Here is a 26,276-nt window from a genome sequence, read left to right as displayed (position 1 = left end):
GGGAGGATTACAGGGGTTATATAGATTCTCAGAAATGTTTGCATAGATAACAGGGTATCTCTAGTTGGGGGGGGGGGTTGTGGCTCCTTCCAGGAAGGGGCCCAGTGGGGGTCTCCTGGTTTTCTGACTGCCATAAATCCGTATTCTGCATTTCCTACCTTACCGGCTATAAGTCCAAATTCCAATCTTACAAAATGAGCTGGAGAAGGAAATGGCAAGTCCATTACAATATTTTTGCCAAGAAAACCCAAAATAGGGTCATGAAGAGTTAGACAAAAAATGATTAACAAATAGAAACCTAAACACTTTGGCCTTCTAGTAAGTAGTTCAAATGATAAAACCAATGAAAATCTTATAGAATTAATCATAGAACTATCAGGACTTTATCTGAAGAACATCAAAACCTGTAGTATATCTGAAAGTTTGGAAAGTTTCATTTTTCACATATCATTTGTTTTTAGCCATCTTTGTTTGGACACTGTACATGGGTAATACTGTCTGTAAAATATCTAGAAGAGTCTTTCAAAACAAAGTGAAACAAAAAAAACCTGGAGGACCTGACTTTGTAATACAAGTCCTTTTCTCTCTTGATATTATTAGTCTGAGATTCCAAACAGGAAAAAAATGATTTAAAAAAATTCTTACAACTAAGCAAAGCAATTTTACATATAAAAAGCCCTACTTCAACTTGAAACCTTACCAACAGTAACTAAAACATTCCCAAACCCATCTGTAATAGGCATCTGTATAGATAGGTATCTCTAGATTCAGTACTTTGCCTTACCTATTTCAGTCATATTTTTTATTACCTATAGGATCAAATTTAAAATATATCATTGGGCTGCTAGGTGACTCAGTGGATAGAGAGCCAGGCTTGGAAATAGGAGGTCCAGTGTTCAAATGTGACCAGACATTAACTAATGGTATAACCCTGGGCAAGTCACTTAACCCAAATTCCCTAGCACTTGCCATTCTTCTGTCTTAGAATTGATACTAAGAAGTTAAGGAGTTTAGGGAAGGAAAAATAATAAGGCATAGCATTTAGGGCCATCATCTTTATTGTTTTTGATGATACAACAGCAGAAAATCCAAAGCTAACCAACGCAATTACAGTTATCAGTCTTTTAAGTATGATGGGAAACATTTGGAAGTCAATCACTTTCTCTTAGTTCTCTAGTAGAAACAGGCTGGTCTTGTTACTTTTCTCAGAGTAAAATTTACTAATCCATTAAAATTAAAGCTTTTATAACTTTTTCACACCAAATCTATATTGTTTCCCCCTTTGAGCATATGTGTTCTATTCAGAAAAAGTATGATACTTTAGATACATAATCTTATATAGGAACATATAACTATTAAACCAATAAGCAAGGAGATGGCAAGACTAAAAAATGATTTTCCCTAGTTGTGCAGAATAAGAAGCTGAAATGTGTAAAGGGCACAAATTTTATAATGGCAAAAATCAAAGCTATAGAGCCTTTCACACTAGCATCCTGTTGTAGTAACTCAGAGATACTTGCTAATGTCAAACTGAAAAAATACAACTACCAATGTAATTTGGTAGTTGTATTTTTTCAGTTTGACATTAGCAAGGCAGACATCTGGGACGCCACACAGAACCGTAGCACTAGGATTTCCACTGTCAACCTTGAAAAACACAGAACTACTAAAGTAGTTAGCAAAACTAAATCTTTAATGAGGAAAGAGATAGGTCCATAATAATTTGCTGGTACAGAGTCAAGGTCCAAATATTACACAGAGTAGAAAGAACAGTAAAACACGGGATCTTATATACTTTTTGAGGAACTCGGCCTGGGAAGTATGATTGATTGGCTTTACAATGGCTAACAGGAAATAAGGAGTCCAAGGGGCTAGAATATCTCACTGATGCTTTTACAATGGATACAAAAGGAAAGGGTCCAGCCTAGGACTAGGCTACCTGAGTGAGGTCTCTGATACAAAGAGAAACTTCTAAGACAAAAAGGGTACTTAACATTTGATTATATCTACTTGTCCCACCAAAGCTGGGATCATTAAGTACTTTTAATGTCTGTCTATTCAGTCTGAAAGGGATGAGTCTGGGACTTCTCTGGGTGAGTTCTCAGGGAACTGGAGCAAATTTGGGATTCCCAAAAACCTAGTTGACACCACTGAAGAGGGCATGGGGTAGTGATTAAATAGATTTTAGGAAAGGAGTAGACATAGCCAGGTTTCCTCAGTTCACCAAAGCTTAGGAAAAGTCAAAATAGCTAGACTAGGATAGCTAGGAAGGGCCCCAGAAAGAGGCAAGACCAATTCATAGTCAACTCAGTCATTATCTGTCTTGAATTCTTTGTTTTAACACTCAGAGAAAGAATCAGTCTGGTGGTTCTCAGAAAACAATGTTATCACTGAGTATAACAGTAAGATTGAATTTGTTTGCAGTTCTGTTGCCACATCAGAGTAATTTGCTATAAATTGAGAATGAAGGACATGGTTATAAAATTATCAAGTAAGGACTCACTTCACAGATCGACTTTTCGAGAAAAATACTTGGAGAAAACTTCCTTAGCTCTTATTTGATTTCAGATAAAAGTCATAGTTACCTTTGGAACAGTCATTCATGCTATTGGTACAACCAGTTCCCAGGATATCATAGCCAAGCTCAGAACCAATCAGATGGGAAATTGTCCCGTTCGGAAAGGAAATAGTACAGTGGGAAACTTGAGTTAAGAGTATTCAGCCATTACCTTCTTGTGGTTGTCTTCCTAACCTTCCCAGTCATCCATTGGTAGTATTTTTTCAAATGGCACTTGGCAGTTTCCCCTGAATAGTAGAGTATTGGATTATCAATAGTCATCTACGAGGAATCTGGAAGCCCCCAAACTTGTAACCTAGTGTTAACTTAGAAAAAACAAAGAATTATTAAAATAGTCATAACCACTCTTTAATCAAGGGAAAGGGGGAACACAGGGCTACTTGGCCTCTTATGCAGAACTGCGCCTTATGCAGAATCCAGATCTCACTAAGCCACAAGTTTGGGGTCTCTAGATTCCATGTCGAAAAATTTAATGAACCCCAGTTTACTTATCTTAAAGGTGACAGCCCCAGGCTTGACTCTGTCACATGAGAATTCATCCCTGAGGGAAAGGCCAAGCCAAGCCAAGTGACTCTAGCACTGTAGTAAGTCTCATAAGTTGCAGGTCCTGACTTAGATCCTCAAAAGGAGGGTGTGATACAGTGGGAGAAGCTTCTGGAAACAAGAAGAGTCACTTGGCTTGGGCTTGACCTTTCCCTCAAATTTTATTTTTTATTTAGAATTTTATTTTTATATTTAATTCAAATTTTATTTTTCTAGTTTAAACATACCCTGATTTATCACATTAGAGTTTTTTTTGTTTGTTTGTTTGTTTTCACAAAAAGTGAACATATAATAGTTCACTTAAAATCCAGGGGGTGGACTTTTCCATTTAAGTTCTTAAGAGCTTTCAGATGCATATAGTCTATTCGAATTCCTTCAGGTGACATTGCTTCTAATTTACCTAAATCAAGTCCTACTAAAATTTTCAGAGCAGAAACACAGTGATAAAGGGAAGACATTCTCTTTCCAAATTTAACCAAATCTCTTTCTTTGCAAGGTGGAGAGAAGTTAATAGTTGTGCTGGGTGAATAATATAAGCTTCAAAACGAAAAATTAGTTGCCCTGTTTTTTGAAAGATAAAACTTTTTAACTTTTAAAACTTCAGTTCTGCTGAAGTCAAGTCCTAGAGAGCTATAACCTCAAAACCCACTAGCTATTTTAAAAAATGATAATTCATACCTGATTCCTATTGCAATTTGAAGATGCACAATAAATGGATTTCCTTTCAGTTCACAAATTTAGTCTTGAATTTACAATGTTAACTGGGACTTTAAATACATAATTTAAAATATAATATGGCACAGCTGTGACAAAATTGTCATAATGTAGTGTATGATTGTCATGAGTCCTTAAGTTCATTGCAGACCAATTTATGACAGTCCTGATAAATTCACTGAACAGACTGGCCAAGCAGGTATTCCTTTGAAGCAACCCTAAGGCCTTGAGACCTTCTCCCTTGAATAGCAGATATGCAAATGAACATTTGGCACTTACATGCAAAGGAGCTTCTAATCCCTTCTGCTTGGATATCCAGTCCCTTTTCGAGAATGATCCAGGAGCCCCTTTTATCCCCTTCCTGCTTGTGGTTGTAACCTTTTAAAAAACCTTGCTCTCAGCCCTCTCAATTTCTCCTGCTAATAGGGGCTTAGCTCTGCATTCGTGCTAAACTTTCTTCTCTCAAATCCCTCTGATTTTAAGACAGATTTGTCTCCAAAATTATTTTCCAAGTTAACAAATGGCTATATATATATATATATATTTCCTCAGAGGAAGAAAAGGATTTTTTTTTCCTCTCTTGTATCTCTGCATTCCCAATCTGGCCAGAATTAGGAATGCAAATATGAGGTTTTGTCTTTTGAAAGCTTTGAAATTTTTGGCAGAAAAAATTCCCATGTTTCTTGCCTAATCTTAAAACATACCTCACTGAAAATTTAATAAAGTCAGTAGAAGCCTCTATTTGGAAAGAGACTTTAGCAACAGAATTGGCTGGACATCTGGAGTAAAATAGATAGTCTTTCTTCTAGCGCCCAGGTTTTATAGTAATTACCAACACCTGGGAAAGGTCTTCTGAACCACTTTTTCCTTTATGTTCAGCAGAATAGTGATTTCTTCCAGAATCTCCCTGTAAGGCAAGGGGCTAAGATGACAGCAAGCAGCATTTGGCAGTAACTCATTTTCTCTTTACTTGTCCCATTCTGCTATTTGACAAGTCATTAAATGTAAGAGGATCTCAGAAAGGGTTTTTTAAATCAAGTCTTTTGCATTTTATTTGATGCAAAATTTGTATACTTAAAGAGTTTGCCTCAAGTAAACACAGTTGTCTGGGGATTTTAACCTCTACTTGGCTTTTACAATTTGTAAAACTTCATGATTAAAAGTACCACTTAGTGGTCATTTAGAGTAATAAAATTCATCAGATACCTACTTAGACCAGTTCTTCCTGGTATATTTTTTAGTTAGCCAAAATATGTTCAAGAAAGCATACTTTTCAAGCATACAGTCTTCAAGCACAGTTTGACCATGTGAACTTGAAATCAGAAAAACCCAAGTTTGCCTCTGTTCCCCTGAGAATTTGCCTCTAGGAAGGTCTCAGACTTGCCTCATCAGACTGAATGTTAGACTTTAAAAGCATTTGATTTGACCAGTTTAGCCAAACTAAGCATATGCTCCCTGACACTCTAGCCTCAGGCTATGGTTCCTTTCCCAAACCTGTCTGTGTCCTCTCTATGTAATTTGGACACTCCTATTTTCTTATAGTCATAGTAATGTCACTCAGTCCTGTCCCTCAGTTCCCCAAAAGGCATATAAGTTCTCCAAATTCTTTTGCCAACCTGGAGCTGGCATCTAGCCAGTTGTCACTCCCAGCAATACTATCCCCAGAGTCCCAGAGTATAGACCCTATAAACGTTTTTTGGTGCTAGGCTCTGTCCGAATATTTGGACCTATTAAAGATTTGTTTTTTCTGATTACGTTAGTAGTTCTGTGTTATTTCCAAGTTAACATATGGCAAGCCAGCCAGGATGTCAGAAGTTATGGTTGCCTAAGCCTCCTGCCAGCTGACCACCATTGAGTTCAGTCAGGAGTCTGGTTGGTAGTTTGGCTAGTTAAGTCAGACGTTGAACCTTTCTCTAATCAGGAACCAGTTGGGCTAACATAATTATACTGGAGCTCTATCTGACTCCTAAGTGGGACTGCTGCACATGGGCAAGGGTAATTTTACAGGGTCCCAGGGCATCCCCCTAGTGGCACTGCTACCGAATTCATGTCCATAAAGTATGGACCAGGTGTTGTGGGGTACAGACAATGTTGTGAAGGTAAGGGTTTTAAAAAAACAAAAAAAGAAAGAAAAGAAAGTAATGTAGAAATTTGGCCAGCAAGACAGCTTGATTGGAACAACCCTGGGGGGTTGCTCCCAGAATGCTTCAGTTCAGTGGTTTTTATATTCTTTACAACAGTGAGGATGTGATGTTGTGTCATGGTCTGGGGTGATTCTAGAGTGGTAAACACTCAGGCATTTGGTGGGGTGTTTGGTCATCTGACCGGGTTCTGCCTGAAGACCCTCATAGTTTAAGGAACAGATACAGCCTGAGATACAGCCCAGTGGTATCAAGGTGTAGCCTGGAGGTGCATCTCTATATCCATCTCAACCTAAAGGATGATCCGAGGATGATGATGATAATCTCAGGGTCTTATACAAGTTATCAGATGTTCTTTGGTTAGGAGTCACAGGGACACAAAGGAGCAAAGAAATTTCCCTGTTTACAGTTTGCCTGGATTATGGGGTATGTTAACTTAGAAAAAAACACAGAACTATTAAATAGTCATAAAGCCACTCTTTAATTAAGGACAAGGGGGAACAGGGCTGATTAGGCCTCTTATGCAGAGTCCAAGGATTGAACACTGCTTCGCTCTGCTCCCTGACCCCCTGGGAGTGACACCCCGCTAGATGACAACTCCTAGGAACAAAGGAAATTGGTGAACTTATATACCATTTGGGAAGATCCAGGGGCTGAGAGAGATGATTGACATTATACTGGTAAAGGTGGAATTTACAATCAAGCTTGGGAAAGGAATGATGATCTGAGGCTGGGGTGTAAGGGAAGGGGCTGGTTACAATGGATACTAAAGGATGGTCCCTGCCCTGGCATGTCTTCCTGGGACAGGGTCTTTGATACAATGGGGAAAACTACCGAAGACACAAGGATATTTGGCATTTACTCTGGGGTCCATTATTCAGTCTGCAACTGCTAGTCTGAGATTCCCTTCAGGGTCGATTCTCACGGGAACAGGGAAGCACAAGCTTTGGGGGTCTCCAGCCTACAAGCTATTTCTAAAACTTGGGGTTCATCAGATCTCAGTAGGCCACAAGTTTGGGGTCTCTAGATTCCACGTCAACAGGTACAATGCCCATGCCACCAGGAACCTGCAAATGTTCAGATAAATGATAAGGCATCAACTAAATCTGCTCCCAAAATGGAGTCCAACTCAACCTGACTACAATCTCCACACTTGGCTATGTTTTTTGGTTGGGGATGTGTGTGTTTGTATATGTGTAGGTGAGTGAAACAGTATCCTATAAATGTTAAAAATGATAAAGGCTGCTATAAATATAAAAATTAGTATTTTAATTAAAGCCATGTTGATAGATAAAGTTATTAGACCACGCACTTATAAGAATTCAAAATCGCCGCCCTCATCATTACTGTCTCCTGTCTCCTCCCTAATATGCTGGCCAAGAGAGAGAGCCTCCCTCCTAACCCAGGAGATTATAAACTCCTCTCTGCGTCAAGACGTAGGCCTCCCCACACCCAAAAAACCGGAAACGGAAACCAGTTGGACCACGGGAAATGTAGTTTGATACATTTCCCAAATTTCACTTTTACAATCCCTACTAGAAACAAGAGCTAGAATGGTGTAGTTCAGATACTTGGGCTGAAAACCCTAGGAAGTTGAGCTGGAGTATTGGAGCCTAAGTGTTAAATTGAAGTTCTGTGTAACTGCTTTAAATCATTTAAAATAGAAAAAGTTTCTTCATGGCAGTGATGGGCAAACTACAGCCCTCAGGCCAGATGCTGGCCCCTGAAATGTTCTATTGGCCACTTGACATTATTCCTAATCTGCAATGAGTAGGATACAATACAATGAAACTTTATGAGTTGCCTTAGAAACAGTCTGACAGATGAGCATTTCCTTTCCTTTGGCCCCCTCTTTAAAAGGTTTGCCCACCATTGGCTTAAGATTTAAATGGTTGTAAATCTTTGTGAAAAAAACTTCTCGTAGAAGCTTAAGAACTTAAGTTCTGTATTTCTTAACGATTTTCTGTGAGGTATATGTAATGTATTTCTTAGATGGAGGCTTCACTAATAACCTTAAATGCTTGTGATTTAATTTTTAGCCAAAAATGTCTGAAGTTGTGTTAACAGTTAATTCCTCCCAAAGCTGAAATTACAGGACCTGGGATCTGGATATGGGAATATCCAGCAAGAGACTAAAATGGTCCAGAATTCATAACTTTAAATTCTAATCGTTTCTTCCCAGTTTGGTATGGTTAAAGTGAAAAATATTGTATATCAAAAGCAGTTAATTTTTAATAATGATAGTAAGAAGATGCATTTATTCTAGATATTGACTGGTGCCATAATTTTGCATTTTGGAGAAAAGGTTTTTCTGATCAACATACATGTGTTCTGGAGTGTCAGAAAGTTAATTTTAATTTGGTAAACTGCAGATTCGACTAATTATTGCATTATTGTAAATGGACAAGAAATATTGGAGAAAAGGCTTTGTGTTTAAATGGTAAGAAAACCCTGAGTTTTTTTAATTGAATAACCAAATTCCTCTTAGAAGCCACTTTTACCTCACCATATGTTAACTTGGAAGTAGCACAAACTAATAAGGTAGTCAGAAAAACAAAATCTTTAATTGGGACTCTGGAGACAATATCCCTGGAGTGACACCCCACTAGATGACAGCTCCAGGGAACAAAAGAATTTGGGGAACTTATATACCTTTGGGAGGAACTGAAGGGCAGGGAAATATGAATGAGTCACTTTACCAAGACTACAAGGAAATGGGAATGTCCAAACTATACTGAAAAGATACTGGCAGGCTTGGGAAAGGAACCATAGCCTGAAGCTAGAGTGTCTGGGAGTGGACTCCTTATAATGTATACTAAAGGGAAACATCCAGACAAAAGGTTGGGCTACCTGTGAAAAGGACTTTGATTCTGGGAGAAACTACCAGGACAAAAAGGGAGGCCCCTGGTCCTGGGGTTCAAGGTAGTGTGACTGTGTAGGAGTTAAGAGAATGAGACAGTTTGAATTTCAGCCCGGCAGGCATCATGAATACTGCTCTGCTCTGCCTAGAGTAAGGTTTAATTTATATGCTTTGAGATCACATAATGTTGGCATGGAAATCCATTCTCATCATACATCTTTTCTCAGAGACAATGTATTAAGTAATACTTTAACTTTGTTGCTAACAACTTTTCACTCCTCAGCAACCCCCAACATCTCATAAAGGTATTTTTACTTGTCCCCTAGGCTATGAGGTGGAGAGCACAGTTCAAGGAGGTACTGGCCTTTGAGGACAATTTCTCCATATTTCATTCATTGTTCTTTTATGTTAATGGACTGTACCGAATCTGGGATCAGAGTGGGGGGGAAACTTGGCATGTTTTTGCAGGCACCTGTGTATGGGAGATTTAATTTAGGGTTTTTAAATCTTTAACATTAACTCACTATTTGCTGGTTTGTTGTGAAGTGACTTCTAGGGGAATTTCTGTATCATTGCATGTTGTAAGAGGGAGATTTAGGTATTTTATAGATATGTATTTAAAGTGTGGCGTCCAGGAATCAACAATTCAGGTTGATACCATAATTAAATCAGACCCAAGTCAGCATGGGTTAGGCAGTTTATTTACAATTAGGAAGGTAAAGGTATGGAAATAAAGAAAAAAGGAGAGGCTAGTCCAGGCCTGTGGAGGCCTGGACCAGAGAGAAGGTTAAAAGGCTAAATAAATTAGGCTGCAAGCCACAAGGCTTAGCAACCAGATAGGCTAGTCCCTACTTAAGGCAGAGTTTGGAAGCAGCCTAGGTAGGCCAAGGAAGTCAGCCTAACTTACCCACGTGACAATACAGAGTAGAAGCTGTCTGTGGTCTCAGGAGGTCCTTCAGCACCAAGTTCAAGGCGGGAACTGCTTCCCCAGGAAGTAACCAACATACTTAAAGAGATAGTGACTTACGTCACTTCCCGTGGGTCCACCTCTAATTCAAGTGGACAAATGGCAGTCTCTTTATTGATTTGGACTGCCCAAAGGGCAGACCCTTGTTCTTGATTTGTTACTTATTGTCACGTGTGGGTAACTCATCCCCTTTCCCCATTAAGGGAGGTGAGGATTACATCATTTCTATGCCTAGGGTAAGTAAGAGTTTAACTATGAATGGGCTAGAGCTAATTCTGTTTACACAATGTAAAGGTGGGAATTTCCTAGGAGTTTGTAGGGGGCCTGTAAGGGCTTTAATAATAGCCTATGTTCCTCTATATGTTCCTGGGGCTAAATAGAGATATTGATCATAATAATTCTGATAATGAGGAGTATTAATAAGAGAAAAGTCACACGGGAAACTGAGTGGGAAATCCATCCTCCTTTGAATTACTTTGCAAATTCTTGGGGTTCATGCATGACTTTGTCATCACTCATGAACTCTATGGCTCCCAGCAGCATATGCTTAGTTTGGCTAACCCTACCTAAGCTGGTCAAATCAAATGCTTTTAAGGTCTGTCATTCAGTCTGATATAGCAAGTCAGAGACCTTCCTAGAGGCAAATTCTTAGGGAAACAGAGGCAAACTTGGGGTGTCAACATGGAATCTAAGAGAACCCCAAATTTTAGGGTTAGCTTTTAAGCTGGAGACCCCAAGTTCATCCCTGTTCCAGTGAGAGTTTGCCCTGAGAGAAGTTTCAGACTTAGTCTTAGACTGAACCATAGACCTTAAAGTAAATGATAATACTAGCTTAGGTGGAGCTGGCAGGCCTAAGCATATGCTAAATATCCTTTTTGTCTTAGTAGTATTCCCATTATATCAGAAATCCTTCCCAAGAAGACCAACCCCTGGGCAGGGACCACTTTTTTAGTGTACATTTTAAGTAGTCTATTCCCTTTTTTTTTTTTTTTTTTTTTTAAACCCTTACACCTTCCTTCTTGGAGTCAATACTGTATACTGGCTCAGAGGCAGAAGAATGGGGGTTAAGTGACTTGCCTAGGGTCACACAGCTAGGAAGTGTCTGAGGCCAGATTTGAACCTAGGACCTTAGGTCTCTAGGCCTGGCTCTCAATCCAGTGAACCACCCAGCTGCCCCCATCCATTCCCTTATACCTTAACTTCTGCTATGACTCCTTTCCCAAGCCTGATTGTATCCTGTCAGTGTAGTTTGAATGCTCCCATTTCTTTTTAACCATGGTAATGTCGATCAATCATATTTTCCCTGTCCCTCAGTTCCCCTAAAAAGTATATAAGCTTCCCAAATTCTTTTATTCTTTGGAACTGTTAGTCTTGTGTCATTGGCATTCCCAGGGGTCTGTGACCAGAACAGCCAAAGTCTCCAGACTCTGTGTGGGTTTGTAGTGTGCAGCTCTGTGTGGAAGCCTTGAGGAATTATGTCCAAACCCTCTCCTTAATTAAAGAAGTGGTTTTTCTGACTATTTAATAGTTCTGTTTTTTGCAATTCAACATGGGTTTTCAGATTTCAAGTTCACAACCAGGATCCCTTAATGAAGACGACAACTCAATTAGTTGCAGGCAAATATTCCATTTTCTGGTTTCAAAGTGTTAGCAGACTCCTTTTTCTGAAAAAATGTTCTCAAAATTTTAAAACTTGGATTTTTATAAAAATACAATCCCCTGAAGAGGGTGTTGACCAACATCCAGATGAGCTTAGAATACATCATTGAGTTTTGGGGTATATTGAGTCAGTTATCAAAAGAAAAACCAAAAGCATAAAAAAATTAAATTTTGGGAGAAATACAAATTCAAGATAAGAATCAAAATATTAAAAATCTATGTATGTAAAATTTTCTGATTAAACAAGAATAAATTCATAATAGGCCCTTGTATTAGGGTCCAATTAAAGTAAATTCTGTCCCATAAATTTGTAGGACAAAATGCAGTAATATTGCACTTACCCATTGGCAGCTAAGACTACAACAAGTTGCCATATCATGTGTAAATAGAATTAGCTCTAGCCCATTCATAGTCACAACCCTACTCATCCTAGGCATAGAAATGATATAATCCTCACCTCCCTTAATGGGTAAAGGGGATGAGTTACCCACACGTGACAATAAGTAACAAATCAAGAACAAGGGTCTGCCCTTTGGGCAGTCCAAAATCAGTGTAGAGGCTGCCATTTGTCCACTTGAATTAGAGGTGGACCCACGGGAAGTGACGAAAATCACTATCTCTTTAAGTATGTTGGTTACTTCCTGGGGAAGCAGTTCCCGCCTTGAACTTGGTGCTGAAGGACCTCCTGAGACCACAGACAGCTTCTACTCTGTATTGTCACGTGGGTAAGTTAGGCTGACTTCCTTGGCCTACCTAGGCTGCTTCCAAACTCTGCCTTAAGTAGGGACTAGCCTATCTGGTTGCTAAGCCTTGTGGCTTGCAGCCTAATTTATTTAGCCTTTTAACCTTCTCTCTGGTCCAGGCCTCCACAGGCCTGGACTAGCCTCTCCTTTTTTCTTTATTCCTATACCTTTACCTTCCTAATTGTAAATAAACAGCCTTAACCCAAAGCTGACTTGGGTCTGATTTAATTATGGTATCAACCTGAATTGTTGATTCCTGGACGCCACACTTTAAATATATATCTATAAAATACCTAAATTCTCCCTCTTACAATCATAAGAGACTCTTGCATAATGAGGTAGACAGGAAGTGTGATAATGTAGACAGAGGTATAGAGACTCAGGACTTGATTGGTACGCTCACTTTTTCTGATGAAGCAGCTTGGTGGGCAGAGGTATGGTGTGGCTTTTGAACTAAATCTTAATAGGCACATGGCTTCATTGTTATAAATTGCATTCAATAAACCCTTTGAAACCATGATATTTTTAATTCTGTCCCTCTATATTAATTTTATTTGTTACACTATGTACAATGTTCTCCTCGTTCTTATTTCACTCTACATCAGTTCATGTAAGATCATTCTAGCTTTTTCTGAAATCATCCTGCTCATCATTTTTTGAATAACTTAAGAGTATTACATGACCATCATATGCCACAATTTGTTCAGCCACTCCCCAACTAGTAAGTATCCCACTGATTTCCAATTCTTTACCACCACAAAGAGAGGTTTTATAGACATTTTTTGTATGAGTGGGTCCTTACTCCCTTTATTTTTTTTTTTTTACCACTTTGGGAAACAGACCTACAATAGTGGTATTACTGTATCAAAAAGTATGCAGTTTTAAGCCCTTTGGGCTTGGTGATAGGAAAAGACAAAACATGTTTCAGATAATGGCAAGTTGGATCATTTTGGCTAAAATATAAGATGAGTAGGGAATGATGCAAGAAAAGCCTGGAAAGAGAGGTTGAGAACACTTTGTGGATGGCCTTAAATGCTAGACTAAGCACTTTGAACCTTGACAGGCAAAAAAGAAATCGTTAAAGTTGTTTGAGCAGGGGAACAGGGAACAGAAGACCTAGGCACTAGGAAAAACAATCTGGAGTGATATAAAACCTTGAATTAAAGAGGATAAGGATTAAATCTAGAGAGGCCTGTTAAAAAAGGTAGAGCAAAAGTTAACACTGTGAGTTTATCATGACCAAACTTGGTCCCAAAGAAGAGATATAAAGATACTTCTGTCTCTTATACAAGTGGGAGACTGTGAATGTGGAACCTTTAATTTCTGATTTATTTGACATTTTGGTCAGTGGCTTTTGTTTAAGTAGTTTATTTTTCTTAAAACCCTTCCCATCAGTTGAGGATTGGCAAAACAAATTATAGTATATGATTACTGATGGAATACTAATATGCCATAAGAAACAAGGAAGAGACTAATTTTAATAAAAATAGGAAAGAACTACACAGGATAATGAACAGCAAAATGAGTAGAACCAAGAGAACACAGCTATAGATGTAATACTTTAAGAATAAACGGGGGTGGGGGCAGCTGGGTAGCTCAGTGGATTGAGAGTCAGGCCTAGAGACAGGAGGTCCTAGGTTCAAACCCGGCCTCAGCCACTTCCCAGCTGTGTGATCCTGGGCAAGTCACTTGACCCCCATTGCCCACCCTTACCAATCTTCCACCTATGAGACAATACACCAAAGTACAAGGGTTTAAAAAAAAATTAAAGAAAAAAAAAAGAATAAACGGGGGAGAGGGGGGAGGCTGGATGGCTCAGTGGATTAAGAACCAGGCCTAGAGATGAGAGGTCTTAGGTTCAATTTGGCCTCAGGCACTTACTAGTTGTGTGACCCTGGGTAAGTCACTTAACCCCCATTACCTAGCCTTTACCACTTTTCTGCCTGGGAACCAATACAGGTTATTGATTCTAAGATGGAAGGTATGGGTTTAAAAAAAAAAAATAAACTATGAGATCAAAACTACTCTTAGGTACCACCTTACACCTAGCAAAGTGACCAATTTGACAGGAAAGGGAAATAATAAATGTTGGAGGAGATGTGGCAAAGTTGGGACACTGTAAAAGGGAAAATGTAGGGTTTTGGTTGGATTAAATATTTAAAGGGGTGGTTGCCACAGAATTGAATAAATATCAATTCTAAAATTATTTTAATAATTTATTTATTAAATTGAGTAGAGAATGAAAGTAGAGAGATGAGAAGAGGGTAGAGTAAGAGATCTAGCATAACAAGCTATGTGCTTAATTCCTGGTTTTACTCTGGCAGAGCTCCAGAGGTCCCAGACAGAGAGCCTAAAAGTCAGTTAACTAGGGTTTTAGCCATGAGGGCTTCTTTCCAATTAAGAGCACCTCTGAAGGTTAATACCTCCAGAGAAGCTAAGAGAGTTAGCTTTTTTCACTCACCACATGTAGTTCTAAGGGAGAGATTTAAGAACAGCCTTACCAAGACCAAGGTCCCAGTGCTCCTCCAGGTCTAGTTCCAGGCTGAAGAGAAGGGCAGAACACCCATGCGAGCTCCAGCTCTAGAAACCAAACAAGAACTGAACTACAGGAAGTTGTCACTCCCTTTTAAAGGCACTTCTTTTGTGTCATTTCCTGTGCCTTCCTCTTAGTTTACATGTCCAATCACAACAAAGTCTTTGCTTAGGACTGCCTAAGGGGTAGTCAGTCAATTCTGATTTTTCACCCACTTTTGCACATGTGGGTTACAGACTTCCCCAATTGTGAATTAAGTGGCGGTGTTTACACCTTATATGATTAAATCAAAAATGGGCAGGGGGGGTAGCTTTAATCTCATTATCACAACTCTAATGCATTGCTGATGGAGTTGTAAGTTGATCCAACCATTCTGGAGATCAATTTGGAATCATGCCTAAAGGGTTTTAAAAGAATGCCTGCCTGTTGATCTAGTACTACCACTACTGGGTTTATTATCTCCAAGAGATTAAAAAAAAAAAAAACTAGACAAAGACCTGTTTATACAAAAATGTTTATAACCACACTGTTTGTGGTAACAAACAATTGGAAAATGAGGAGATGCGCCTCAATTTGGGAATGACTGAACTGATTATGGTATATGATGGTGATAGAATACTGTTGTGCTATTGATTCCAATAAGAACTAGAAAGACCTCCGTGAGAATGTCCAGTGAAATAAGCAGAACCAGGAGAACATTTTACACAGAAACTGTAACATTGTGGGATGATCATATGTGATTGACTTTGCTACTAAAAGCAATGCAGTGATCAAGGACAATTCTGAGGCACTTATGAGAAAGAATGCTATCCACATCTAGATAAAGAGCTGTGGGGGTAGAAGTCCAGAAGAAAACATGTGATTTATTACTTGTTTATATGTATATGTCAGTGGTTCCCAAACTTTTTTGGCCTACTGCCCCCTTTCCAGAAAAAAATATTACTTAGCCCCCTGGAAATTAATTTTTTTTAATTTTAATAGCAATTAATAGGAAAGATAAATGCACCTGTGGCCATCACTGCCCCCCTGGATCGCTGCGGCACCCACCAGGGGGTGGTAGCGCCCACTTTGGGAATTATTGATCTAGACCCAATCTCTCCCATATTGCTTTCCAATTTTCCTAGTAGTTTTTGTCCCAAAAGCTGGGTTCTTTGGGTTTATTGTAGACTGTCTTGCTGAGGTTGCTTACCCCTATTCTATTCCACTGATCCTCCTTTCTGTTTCTTCGCCAGTACCATATTGTTTTGATGACTACTGCTTTATAGTACAGTTTAAGGTCTGGTACTGCTAGGCCCCCTTCCTTCATATTTTTCTTCATTATTTCCCTTCATATTCTTTTTTTTTAAACCCTTACCTTCCATCTTTGAGTCAATACTGTGTATTGGCTCCAAGGCAGAAGAGTGGTAAGAGCTAGGCAATGGGGGTCAAGTGATTTGCCCAGGGTCACATCCCTTGATATTCTTGGTCTTTTGTTCTTCCAAATGAACTTTAAAACTAGATTTAAACAATTGGAAAAACATTAATTGCTCATGGGTAGGACAAACTAACATAATAAAAGCAACAATCCTACCCAAATTAATTTACTATCAAAGGAAATAATGGGGAAAAAAACATGAAGGAAGGTGGCCTAGCAGCACCAGATCTTAAACTGTACTGTAAAGCAATGGTCATCAAAACAATATGGTATTGCCTAAGAGACAGAAGGGAGGATCAGTGGAATAGACTTGGGATAAATGACCTCAACAAGGCAGCATACAATAAACCCAAAGATCCCACTTTTGAAACAAAAACCTACTATTTGACAAAAACTGCTGGGAAAATTGGAAAACAATATGGGAGAGATTAGGTTTAGATCAATATCTCACACCCTACACCAAGATAAATTCAGAATGGGTGAATGACTTGAATATAAAGAAGAAAACTATAAGTAAATTAGGTGAACCCAGAATAGTATGCCTTTCAGATCTTTGGGAAGGGAAAGATTTCAAGACCAAGCAAGAGTTAGAAAAAAATACAAAATATAAAATAAATAATTTTGATTACATTAAATTTAAAAGTTTTTGTATGAACAAAACCAATGCAACCAAAATTAGAAGGGAAGCAACTAATTGGGAAAAAATATAACAAAAACCTCTGACAAAGGTCTAATTTCTCAAATATATAAGGGGCTAAATCAGTTGTACAAAAAAAATCAAACCATTCCCCTATTGATAAATGGGCAAGGGACATGAATAGGCAATTTTCAGATAAAGAAATCAAAACTATCAATAAGTACATGAAAAAGTGTTCTAAATCTCTTATAATTAGAGAAATGCAAATCAAAACAACTCTGAGGTACCACCTCACACCTAGCAGATTGGCTAACATGACAGCAAAGGAAAGTAATAAATGTTGGAGGAGATGTGGCAAAATTAGGACATTAATTCATTGCTGGTGGAGTTGTGAATTGATCCACCCATTCTGGAAGGCAATTTGGAACTATGCTTAAAGGACTTTAAAAGACTGCTTACCCTTTGATCCAGCCGTAGCACTGCTTGGTTTATACCCCAAAGAGATAATAAGGAAAAAAGACTTATACAAAAATATTTATAGCTGCGCTCTTTGTGGTGGCAAAAAGCTGGAAAATGAGGGGATGCCCTTCGATTGGGGAATGGCTGAACAAATTGTGGAATCTGTTGGTGATGGAATACTGTTGTGCTAAAAGGAATCATGAACTAGAGAAATTCCATGTGAACTGGAATGACTTCCAGGAATTGATGAAGAGCAAAAGGAGCAGAACTAGAACATTATACACAGAGACTGATATACTTGGCACAATCAAATGTAATGGACTTCTCTACTAGCAGCAATGCAATGATCCGAGACATTTCTGAGGGACCTATGAGAAAAAATGCTATCCACATCCAGAGAAAGAACTGTGAGAGCAGAAACACAGAAGAAAAACAACTGTTTGATCACATGGGTATATGGGGATGCAGGCTCTAAATCAGTAATTCCCAAAGTGGGTGTACTGCCCCCTGGTGGGTGCTGCAGCAATCCGGGGGAGTGGTGATGGCCACAGGTGCATTTATCTTTCCTATTAATTGCTATTAAAATAAAAAAATTTAATTTCCAGGGGGCTAAGTAATATTTTTTCTGGAAAGGGGGCGGTAGGCCAAAAAAGTTTGGGAACCATTGATCTAAATGATCACCCTAGTGCAGTGATGGGCAAACTATTCCCTGAGGGCCAGATCCAGGCCATAGTTTGCCCATCACTGCCTTAAGCAATTCCCTAATCACTACATCTGGATGTGGGGGCATAGTGATTAGGGAGTTGCTTAAGGCAGTGATGGGCAAACTCCAGGCCCAAGGGAAATTGTTTGCCCATCACTGCCCTTGTGCAAATATCAATAATATGGAAATAAGTCTTGATCAATGACACATGTAAAACCCAATGGAATTGCACATTTGCTATGTGAGGGGGTCAGGAGGAGGGGAGAGAAAGAACATGAATCATGTAACCATTGGAAAATGTTCTTAATTAATCAATTAAAAAATTAAAACAAAAATTAAAATAAAATAAAGGAAAAAAGGTTATTATGATAGAGATTAAATAATGCCTAAACTAAATGTATATGAATGTTGGTGTCCATCACTCACCAGAGAGTTTTTTTGTTTTATCTCCTTAAGAGACAAGAAACCTGACTGGTATCAGACAGATCATCTTGGTCCTTTCAGGAAAAGGTGGGGTAGGGAAAAGCACCATCTCTACAGAGCTGGCCCTGGCCCTCCGGCATGCTGGCAAGAAGGTGAGTGAGTGCTGCTGTTTTCTGTTCTGCCCAGGTCATTGATCATTTATAGAGTTCTTGCTGAGTTAATTTTCTTTCTTTTGCATCTCTTAAGCTTTTCATCAGGTAAAATGAAATGTTACTAAATCATCTCTCTTAATAACTGATGTGCCTAGGTTGAAGTCCAAAGAAACCAAGTATCCACATTTCTTTGGCCAGTGAGTGACAATATTATACTGTCTGAGCACCTACTGCTGCCACCCTGTGGGACATTGTTAATTTTGCCTGGACAGTCTCTCACTGCTGGGCAAGATATCCACACTGTTTTAACTAGGTCTTCAGACTTAAAATCAACATCAATTCTCATGGCTTCTTCAATCACATAGCAACAATTTATACTATAGCATTTGTGACAATGGATTATCTTGTTTTTTTTGTTTAGTACCAGTTACTAAAACAAATTATGCTCTATGGAGATTTTCAAGTATTGCTTGAATTTACCAGACCCGGACTCCATGTCTTATTATAGGTTGGAATTCTGGACGTGGACCTCTGTGGTCCCAGCATTCCCCGAATGCTTAAAGTACAAGACAAGGCTGTGCACCAGTGTGACAGTGGTTGGGTGCCCGTGTTTGTGGACCAGGAGCAAACCATCTCCCTCATGTCTGTGGGCTTCTTGCTAGAGAAGCCAGATGAAGCTGTGGTGTGGAGAGGACCCAAGAAAAATGGTATGACATTGTGGGACTGTGGCAACAGCTTTGGCTTCACTGTGGTCAGGAGCTGATACTTGGCTAGGGATTTTACAGGTATCTTTACTAATTTTTCCCGAAGGAGAACCTAGAATTTTAGAACCAGAAAGAACTTTTGCATCCATCTGATCCATCTATTCAGCCTCCCTCCCAGAATGTTCCTTCATCCCTAAGATACAGGTGGCTAGTCTTTGAGAATTTGAGAAATTGGAAAGAATGAATAATCAGGGATATTTAGAAAACAAAGTAGTGATTTCTTTTTATGTCTCATTTAAAAGGCTTACTGTTTGCTCTTCCTGTCAAAGAGGCCAAGTATTTGCAATATCTGTTGCATTTCCTTGTACTATTTAAGAGTACTATTTATGGTGATCTTCTCAAAGCCAGAAATTTCAAGTTTCAACCCAGCCCATATGAATAAAACTGAGCTCAAATTGCTTTGATTAGAGGGATTGGGGAGATCAGAGAGATGGTAGAAGCTGATGATTGGCTTTGATCCCTGTCTCCTAGGACTAGTAGACAAGATAGAAGCTCCCTCCTCAGTGGCAGTACTGCAGATCTCCAAGGAGCAAGACCACTGTCACAAGTAGGTAGCAGCTCACTGGTCCTCCAAATATGAGATTAAGTGCTTGCCATTCCACTTGAGAAATTTGTTCCTTTGGGCTTTAAAGGACCTGGTTAACATGCAAACACCCCTGGCAGGACTCATGTCTTAATCTTTCCAGCTAGGAGCCTTACCTACAGCATTGTAATAGAAAAGGGCTAGGGAAAAGTTAGGCAAATGTCATTCATTCCTCTCTAGTCTAGACTTTGCTGTCCTGGTTGTAGGAAACTGTAAGTCTTGTAGTAAGAATCAGAAATAAGTCTAAGACTTTCTAAGTATTAGCATTGAGAATTCTCAAGTAATCAAGTAATATTCATTCTTCTAGTCCAGATCAGAAACTGTTACACTGTGCTGAGGTAGGACCATCGCCAGTTTGGGAGGGTTGCTAGGTTCTGGTTTTGGTTAGCTCCTATAAAATTTTATCCCTCATGGATAGCAGGAATTTCAGGACAATTTTTAGGGCAGTTTTCAGAATGGTACTTAATCTTACTTACCCAAATCTCTAAGAGGTATTGGTTCCCAACCTTTTTGAGAATGAGGAAGCCTTTTAATTTCCTAGACCGCCACGAGGTAGCCTATCGTATTACTAATATCCATTGACTGAGGAAACACTAAAGGACAGAAAGCAGTAACCTTTTTTAAATGTATTTGTATTTAAGTAATCACAAAAGGATCCGCAAACATTTGAAAAAAATAGTACTATATAAGGAGTAATATTTTGTCTATCCAAGCTATATTTGTTTGTTTAGGGGGGTATAGCTTCCAGCAGAAATGCCTTGGGGTCTGTAGGTTGGATGGTAACCACTAAATTAGAAAATAACATACAGTGGAGAGAATTTGAACTTCCCTGAAGAAATCTGTGATTATACATTTTTTTGCCTTGGCAGCATTGATAAAACAGTTTGTCTCTGATGTGGCCTGGGGTGACCTGGACTATCTCATTGTGGATACACCACCAGGGACCTCTGATGAGCACATTTCTACTGTGGAAGCTCTTCGCCCTTATAAGCCCCTGGGGGCTATTTTGGTTACTACACCTCAGGTATGCCATATTCCCAATGTTCTCTTTTTTTTTTTCCCCTCAGCTCTATGAGTATTTGAGCAGCTAGGTAGAGCCCTGGGCCTGAATTTAGAAAATCCTAAATTCAACTCCAGCTTCAGACTAATTGTGTGATTCTAGCCAAGTCACTTCACCTTGTTTGTCTCGATTTCCTCATCTGTAAAATGAGCTGGAGAAGGAAATGGCAAACCACTCCAGTATATTTGTCAAGAAGACTCCAAATGGAGTCACAAAAAGTCAGAAGTGACTGAAAAAACTAAACAACACAACATGAAGCATCTAGTCCCGGGGCTCATAGCCATTTTTGTGTTACAGTCCCCTTGGGATCTCTAGTAGAGCTTCTGGATCCCTTCTCAGAATAATGTTCCCAAATGTATAAAACAAAATACATAGAATTGCAAGAGAAATGAGTTATATTGAAATAGTTATCAAGATTTTTTTTTTTTAAGTCTCAAACTCCATATTAAGCTAGTGCCTCTCTCAGTTTCTTATTGTCCCCATTTTCTTTGGTGTTATATGGAAAATCGCTTCCCTTAAATGTTTTGCTTGCTTGTTTTTTCCTTCTCTTTACCCTGATTTTAACAAAACATTTAATCCTTTGGTAATGTATTTTATCTCTATAGAAATAATGGACTTAAAACAGCCTCTTTGCTTTATAATCTATTTCTCCTGTGTAAGCATGCTAACACTGTTATGATAGACTCCTTCTCTGGATCTACAGGCAATATCTGTGGGTGATGTTAGGAGAGAACTCACCTTTTGCAAGAAGACAGGGTTGCAAGTGATTGGAATCGTGGAAAATATGAGTGGTTTTGTCTGTCCACATTGTTCGGTGAGTCCTTGGGAAGTTTCTTAAGATTTTTTCTTTTCTATAGCCATGCAGTTTATTATCCTAGCAGAATAAGGTGGTTCAGTGGACTCAAAATTAGCTGTATCTTACTCCATCTTTGTTTCCTGAGCACTTAGCATAGTACATGCATATAATAGATGCTAAACAACTTTTATTGATAAAGATATCATTCCTTCTGTTTTATTCAGCTCAGAGAAGTTTGCTCTGGGTAGACAGGAGTAGGCCAGCAACTTCAAAAGAAAATAACATTGGTACATGAAATGGAACTGTGTCCATTATTTTCCAGATGATTTATGAAATCTGCCCTCAGTGCCTGTCTTCTATCTCTTCCTTTTGCACTAGATTCTACATATAAGCATATACCTTAAACTAGAGATTAGCAGACTAGGGTCAGAGGGCCAAATCCAGCCCACCACTTGTTTTTGTATAGCCTGGGAGCTAAGAATGTTTATCTCTTAAAATCATTTTAGCAAATTAAGTAATTTTAAATTATTTGAATAAATTATCTTTAGTTCTTTGGATAAAAATTTTTTTAACTATTTTAAAACATAAAAACCATTTTTCATGGGCTATACAGACACATGTGACAAACTAGATTTGACCTCTGACCCCAGTTTACCAATGTCTGATCTATACTGTAAGGGCCCCTTGTCTTATTATATATACACTGTCTTTATCCCTCTCTAATTTGAAATGTCATTTATGAGGAAACTTCTAATTAGGTGACTCTAATCATAGTTAACTTTTGTTTCCTCTGATTCTAGGAGTGCACTAATCTTTTCTCTAAGGGAGGTGGGGAAGAACTGGCCAGGCATGCAAAAGTCCCCTTCTTAGGTGAGTATTAATTGCCATTTCTGGGGTCACTTTTCCTGTTTTTTTGACTCCTTCTCAGATATTTTATCTGTAATCATCCTAAAATGGTTGTAGAGTTAGGACAGACAGACCACAACGTTATCGGCTATGTTCTTGTGAACATTTATCAGCTTAAATTATGTGAAGGTCCTCTAATTTATCTGGTTGGGATCTCCCTCTACCAATAGAGATGGCAACCTAAGTGACTTATTAGGGAAGTTCTAGAGAGCTACATGGAGCTTAGTTGTTTAGGATCAAACTACTTTGTAAGTATCTGAGATGAATTTAAACCCAATTGACTTCAAGCTCATAACTCTATCCAAAATGCCATGCTGCCTAGTTTAGACTATAGATTAAAAATGGGGGTGGGGGGGCACCTGGGTGGCTCAGTAGATTGAGAACCAGGCCTAGAGACGACAAGTCCTGGGTTCAAATTTGACCTCAGATACTTTCTAGCTGTATGACCCTGGGCAAGTCACTTAACCCCCATTGCCTAGCCCATACCACTCTTCTGCCTTGGAGCTAATACACAGTATTGATTCTAAGGTGGAAGGTAAGGGTTTAAAACAAAATCAGGGACATTCTTTGTACCTATAGAGTCTGCCCCATTCTCCGTAATAAATAATAAAATAAGACTCTGAATAGGGTTAAAATTTGGGTTTTCCATGCCATCTTAGATTTTTTAATTGTCCTACCTAAAGTCTTTGGGCAATTTAAGAACAGAACTAAGAAGTAGAAGTGTGACACAAATTCCCTAATGCTAAGTGTATTAATTGTAATGACTTAGTAGAAAAGAGCACTGATTGGGGCGTATTTATAAAAGATAAGAGGGTTGCTATTTGTTCTGTTTCATAATAGAGAATGGGAGAGATCATGAGAGTTATAGATCTTGGGCTGGAAGAGACCTCAGAGGCCATCTAATTCAACCTCTTCCCCCTTGATTTACATATAAGGAAACTGAGGTCCAAGTGAACTTTTTTGGGGTCATATATGTAGAATGCATTAGAGGCAGGATTTGAACCTAGGTCTTTGACTCTAGAGTCAATTAGTTAATAAGTATGTCTTAATTTCCTGCACCATTCCGAACACCAGGTAATTTAAAAAAAAACAAGACCTTTCCTGTTGACCCATGCTGTCTCCCCTATTCATGTTAGTTTTTCTATAGACTCTGGTCTTGTGGACCTTTGATCTCATGAGTAATAGTCTAAATGTAAAGAGAAGGTTTGAGTTATGATCACAAATTTAGGAGTGTCAAGAAAAAGTGAAAATGGCTTAATCCATATTTAAACATGACTTTCTCATATGCCTCCCCATTCTGTTATGGGCTTACTATTATGTGTCTTAACTAAGCATCCCCTTCTGCACTCTTCATTTCCTTCCCATATAGGCTGTGTGCCCCTGGATCCTCAGCTTACAAAGAGTTTGGAGGAAGGCCAAGACTTCATCCAAGAATTCCCTAAAAGCCCTGCTTTTCCTGCATTCATTTCTATCACTCAGCAGATCCTGGATGGGACATTGGCTCAGACTTCCTAATGAAGGCATCTCAGGTTCTTGCTTACTATGATTCCTTTTTTGCTGCTGTTGGATTCAGCCCTTTGCCTAAAAGATAGAAGAATGTCACAGAGCAAAGACCTCTAAAGAAACTTCCTGGATCATTCAGAAGCCCTCAGTGCAAAGGAACCAGTGTCATTTCTGCAATTAAAATAGGCTTCCTAAGGACCAGGTAGCTATTCCCTCTGGGGCACTGGCTTTGTTGTTTTTTGCACCACCCCTAATCAAGCCCTGGCATGCTCCCACTCAGAATGGGCTTCTGTGGATCCACAGTGGTTAATGGTACTGAATTTTTAGTTGCTTCTAACAAGACAGGACCGTGGAGGGTGTGCTGACTTTAGTTAAGATGTAACTAACTGTAGAGACATCTCAACATAATGTCATTGGCATTGCCTTCTCTACCTCTGGTACTAAGACTATTGGGTACACCATGGACATCTTTCCTTTGCTCTGGATTCAGGGTCTTAATAGTTTAAGTACTGTAGTTGGAGTATTTCCCTTTTCAGATATGGAAGTACCATCTGGCCATTAAGTCTATATGATAACTTGGAAGCATATGTAGTCTAAAGGAATGTATCTGTAGCCCCACCATATCAGAACCTTGATGCCAACTGAAGATTTCTACATTGTTAAACATGCCTCAGGAGTGCTTTGTAACTTTAAAGGAACCCCCAATTAAAGAAATTCCCCTCTGTTTTTGCATCTTTGTGACTGTTCACTAGATGATCTCCTTTGGTCTCTTTTTAAAAAAATATGTTTTTATGAGTTCTCCTTTCTTGCCTCTTATTCTTTCCTTAAAAAAAAAAAACCAACCCTCATCTTCTGACTTAGAATCAATATGAAATATCAGTTCTGAAGCAGAAGAGCAGTAAGGGCTAGACAGTATGTGTGTGGGGGGGTTATGTGACTTGCCCAGGGTCAACCTAGGACTTCCTGTCTCTATCCACTGAGCCAACTAGCTACTCCTCTTATTCTTTCTAATCAGTTGTCCTTAGTTCAGGTCAGTAAACAATTTATCTAGTGCTTACCATTTTGCAAACAGGTCCATTTCATATAAGTTGAAGAGTCATAGAGAGGGTGAATTTGAATCTAGGCTGTCCTGGGTACTGAAGGAAAAGTTATATGATAACTAGCAGACATGAATGTGCCTGCTTAGAGTAACTAACTGCCTTACATTGTATATAGTAAGGCATCCAATGTCTACTGAACCAGGGCACCTTCCTGACACAGTCAGAGCAAGGCAGGTATGTGACTGGGGTGAGAGACCTTTGTTCAGACTGTGATAGAGCCTTAGTTTGTTTATTTTTAAGTATGATCAGACAGTCTTCATAATTTTTTATCCAAGCTGAGAAAACTAATGTGTATTTATTTCCTTTTTCCTCTGGGGTTCTGCTTTTTCCTTTGCAGGAGTTTACTATCAGTTTGCTGCTGAGGAATGTTATAAAACAATGGACTAAGAAGATTTAGGTGGTAGAAACAACACCACAGGTTGGACTCGCCATCTTAGCAGTATTCTTCTTTGTATCTGTGTACATGTGTGGGTTGGAGGGCAGGACCTGGAATGTGCTGCTGTTTTATGTCATCCTTCTTGAATTGGAGCAGGAATATTACTGAAGGATAGAGGGAAGAGTGGGTATCAGGGAAGCATATGAAATAGGACTCAAAAAGAAAAATCTGCTCTCTGGGATGATTCCTTACATGTCCACCTGATCTTGCAGTACCTAGTATCCTTAGGTTTGCCTATCAAATCTGCTTACCTGTTAAACTGCTGTGGAGAGGGTTTGAGATTCCAGTCGCTCTGCTGATTTTCAGAAGAAAATTCTCCTGGGTCTTTTATGCCTGAGATCATAACTCAAGGTTTATTCATACACTAATTGGGAAATACATAGTTCAGTGGAATGTATCTGTTTAGCCCCATTTTCATGACTTCCCCACACAATTTTTCCACAACAATACTTCAGTCTCCCTATTGACCACTTGACCTTTACAACAAATTTTTCTGTTTGGCAGACAGGGTAGATCTAAGTAAAGGAATTGGAATGATTGAGCCTAGAAAAGGAAAGCTTGAGTGTCTCTACCAGTCTCCAAGTAGATGAAGGGATCCTAGT

General features: G+C 39.0%; 1 protein-coding gene across 1 annotated transcript in view; it reads left to right on the top strand.

Moving 5' to 3' along the window:
- The window catches only part of NUBP2 (nucleotide binding protein 2), a 38,694-nt gene extending 13,824 nt beyond the window's left edge, over nt 1–24,870 (top strand). The window contains exons 2-7 of the mRNA XM_044657351.1: nt 18,408–18,526; nt 19,035–19,233; nt 20,743–20,897; nt 21,637–21,747; nt 22,530–22,599; nt 24,005–24,870. Of these exons, the coding sequence (XP_044513286.1) occupies nt 18,408–18,526; nt 19,035–19,233; nt 20,743–20,897; nt 21,637–21,747; nt 22,530–22,599; nt 24,005–24,150 (800 nt within the window). The 3' untranslated portion in view covers nt 24,151–24,870. The remainder of the gene's footprint in view (nt 1–18,407; nt 18,527–19,034; nt 19,234–20,742; nt 20,898–21,636; nt 21,748–22,529; nt 22,600–24,004) is intronic.
- Nucleotides 24,871–26,276: the final 1,406 nt, after the last annotated feature.

The sequence above is a fragment of the Gracilinanus agilis genome, chromosome 1, assembly GCF_016433145.1.
Source record: "Gracilinanus agilis isolate LMUSP501 chromosome 1, AgileGrace, whole genome shotgun sequence".
NCBI lineage: Eukaryota > Metazoa > Chordata > Mammalia > Didelphimorphia > Didelphidae > Gracilinanus > Gracilinanus agilis.
The sequence above is the reverse complement of the archived record's forward strand: the minus strand, read 5'-3'. Positions and strand labels throughout refer to the sequence as shown.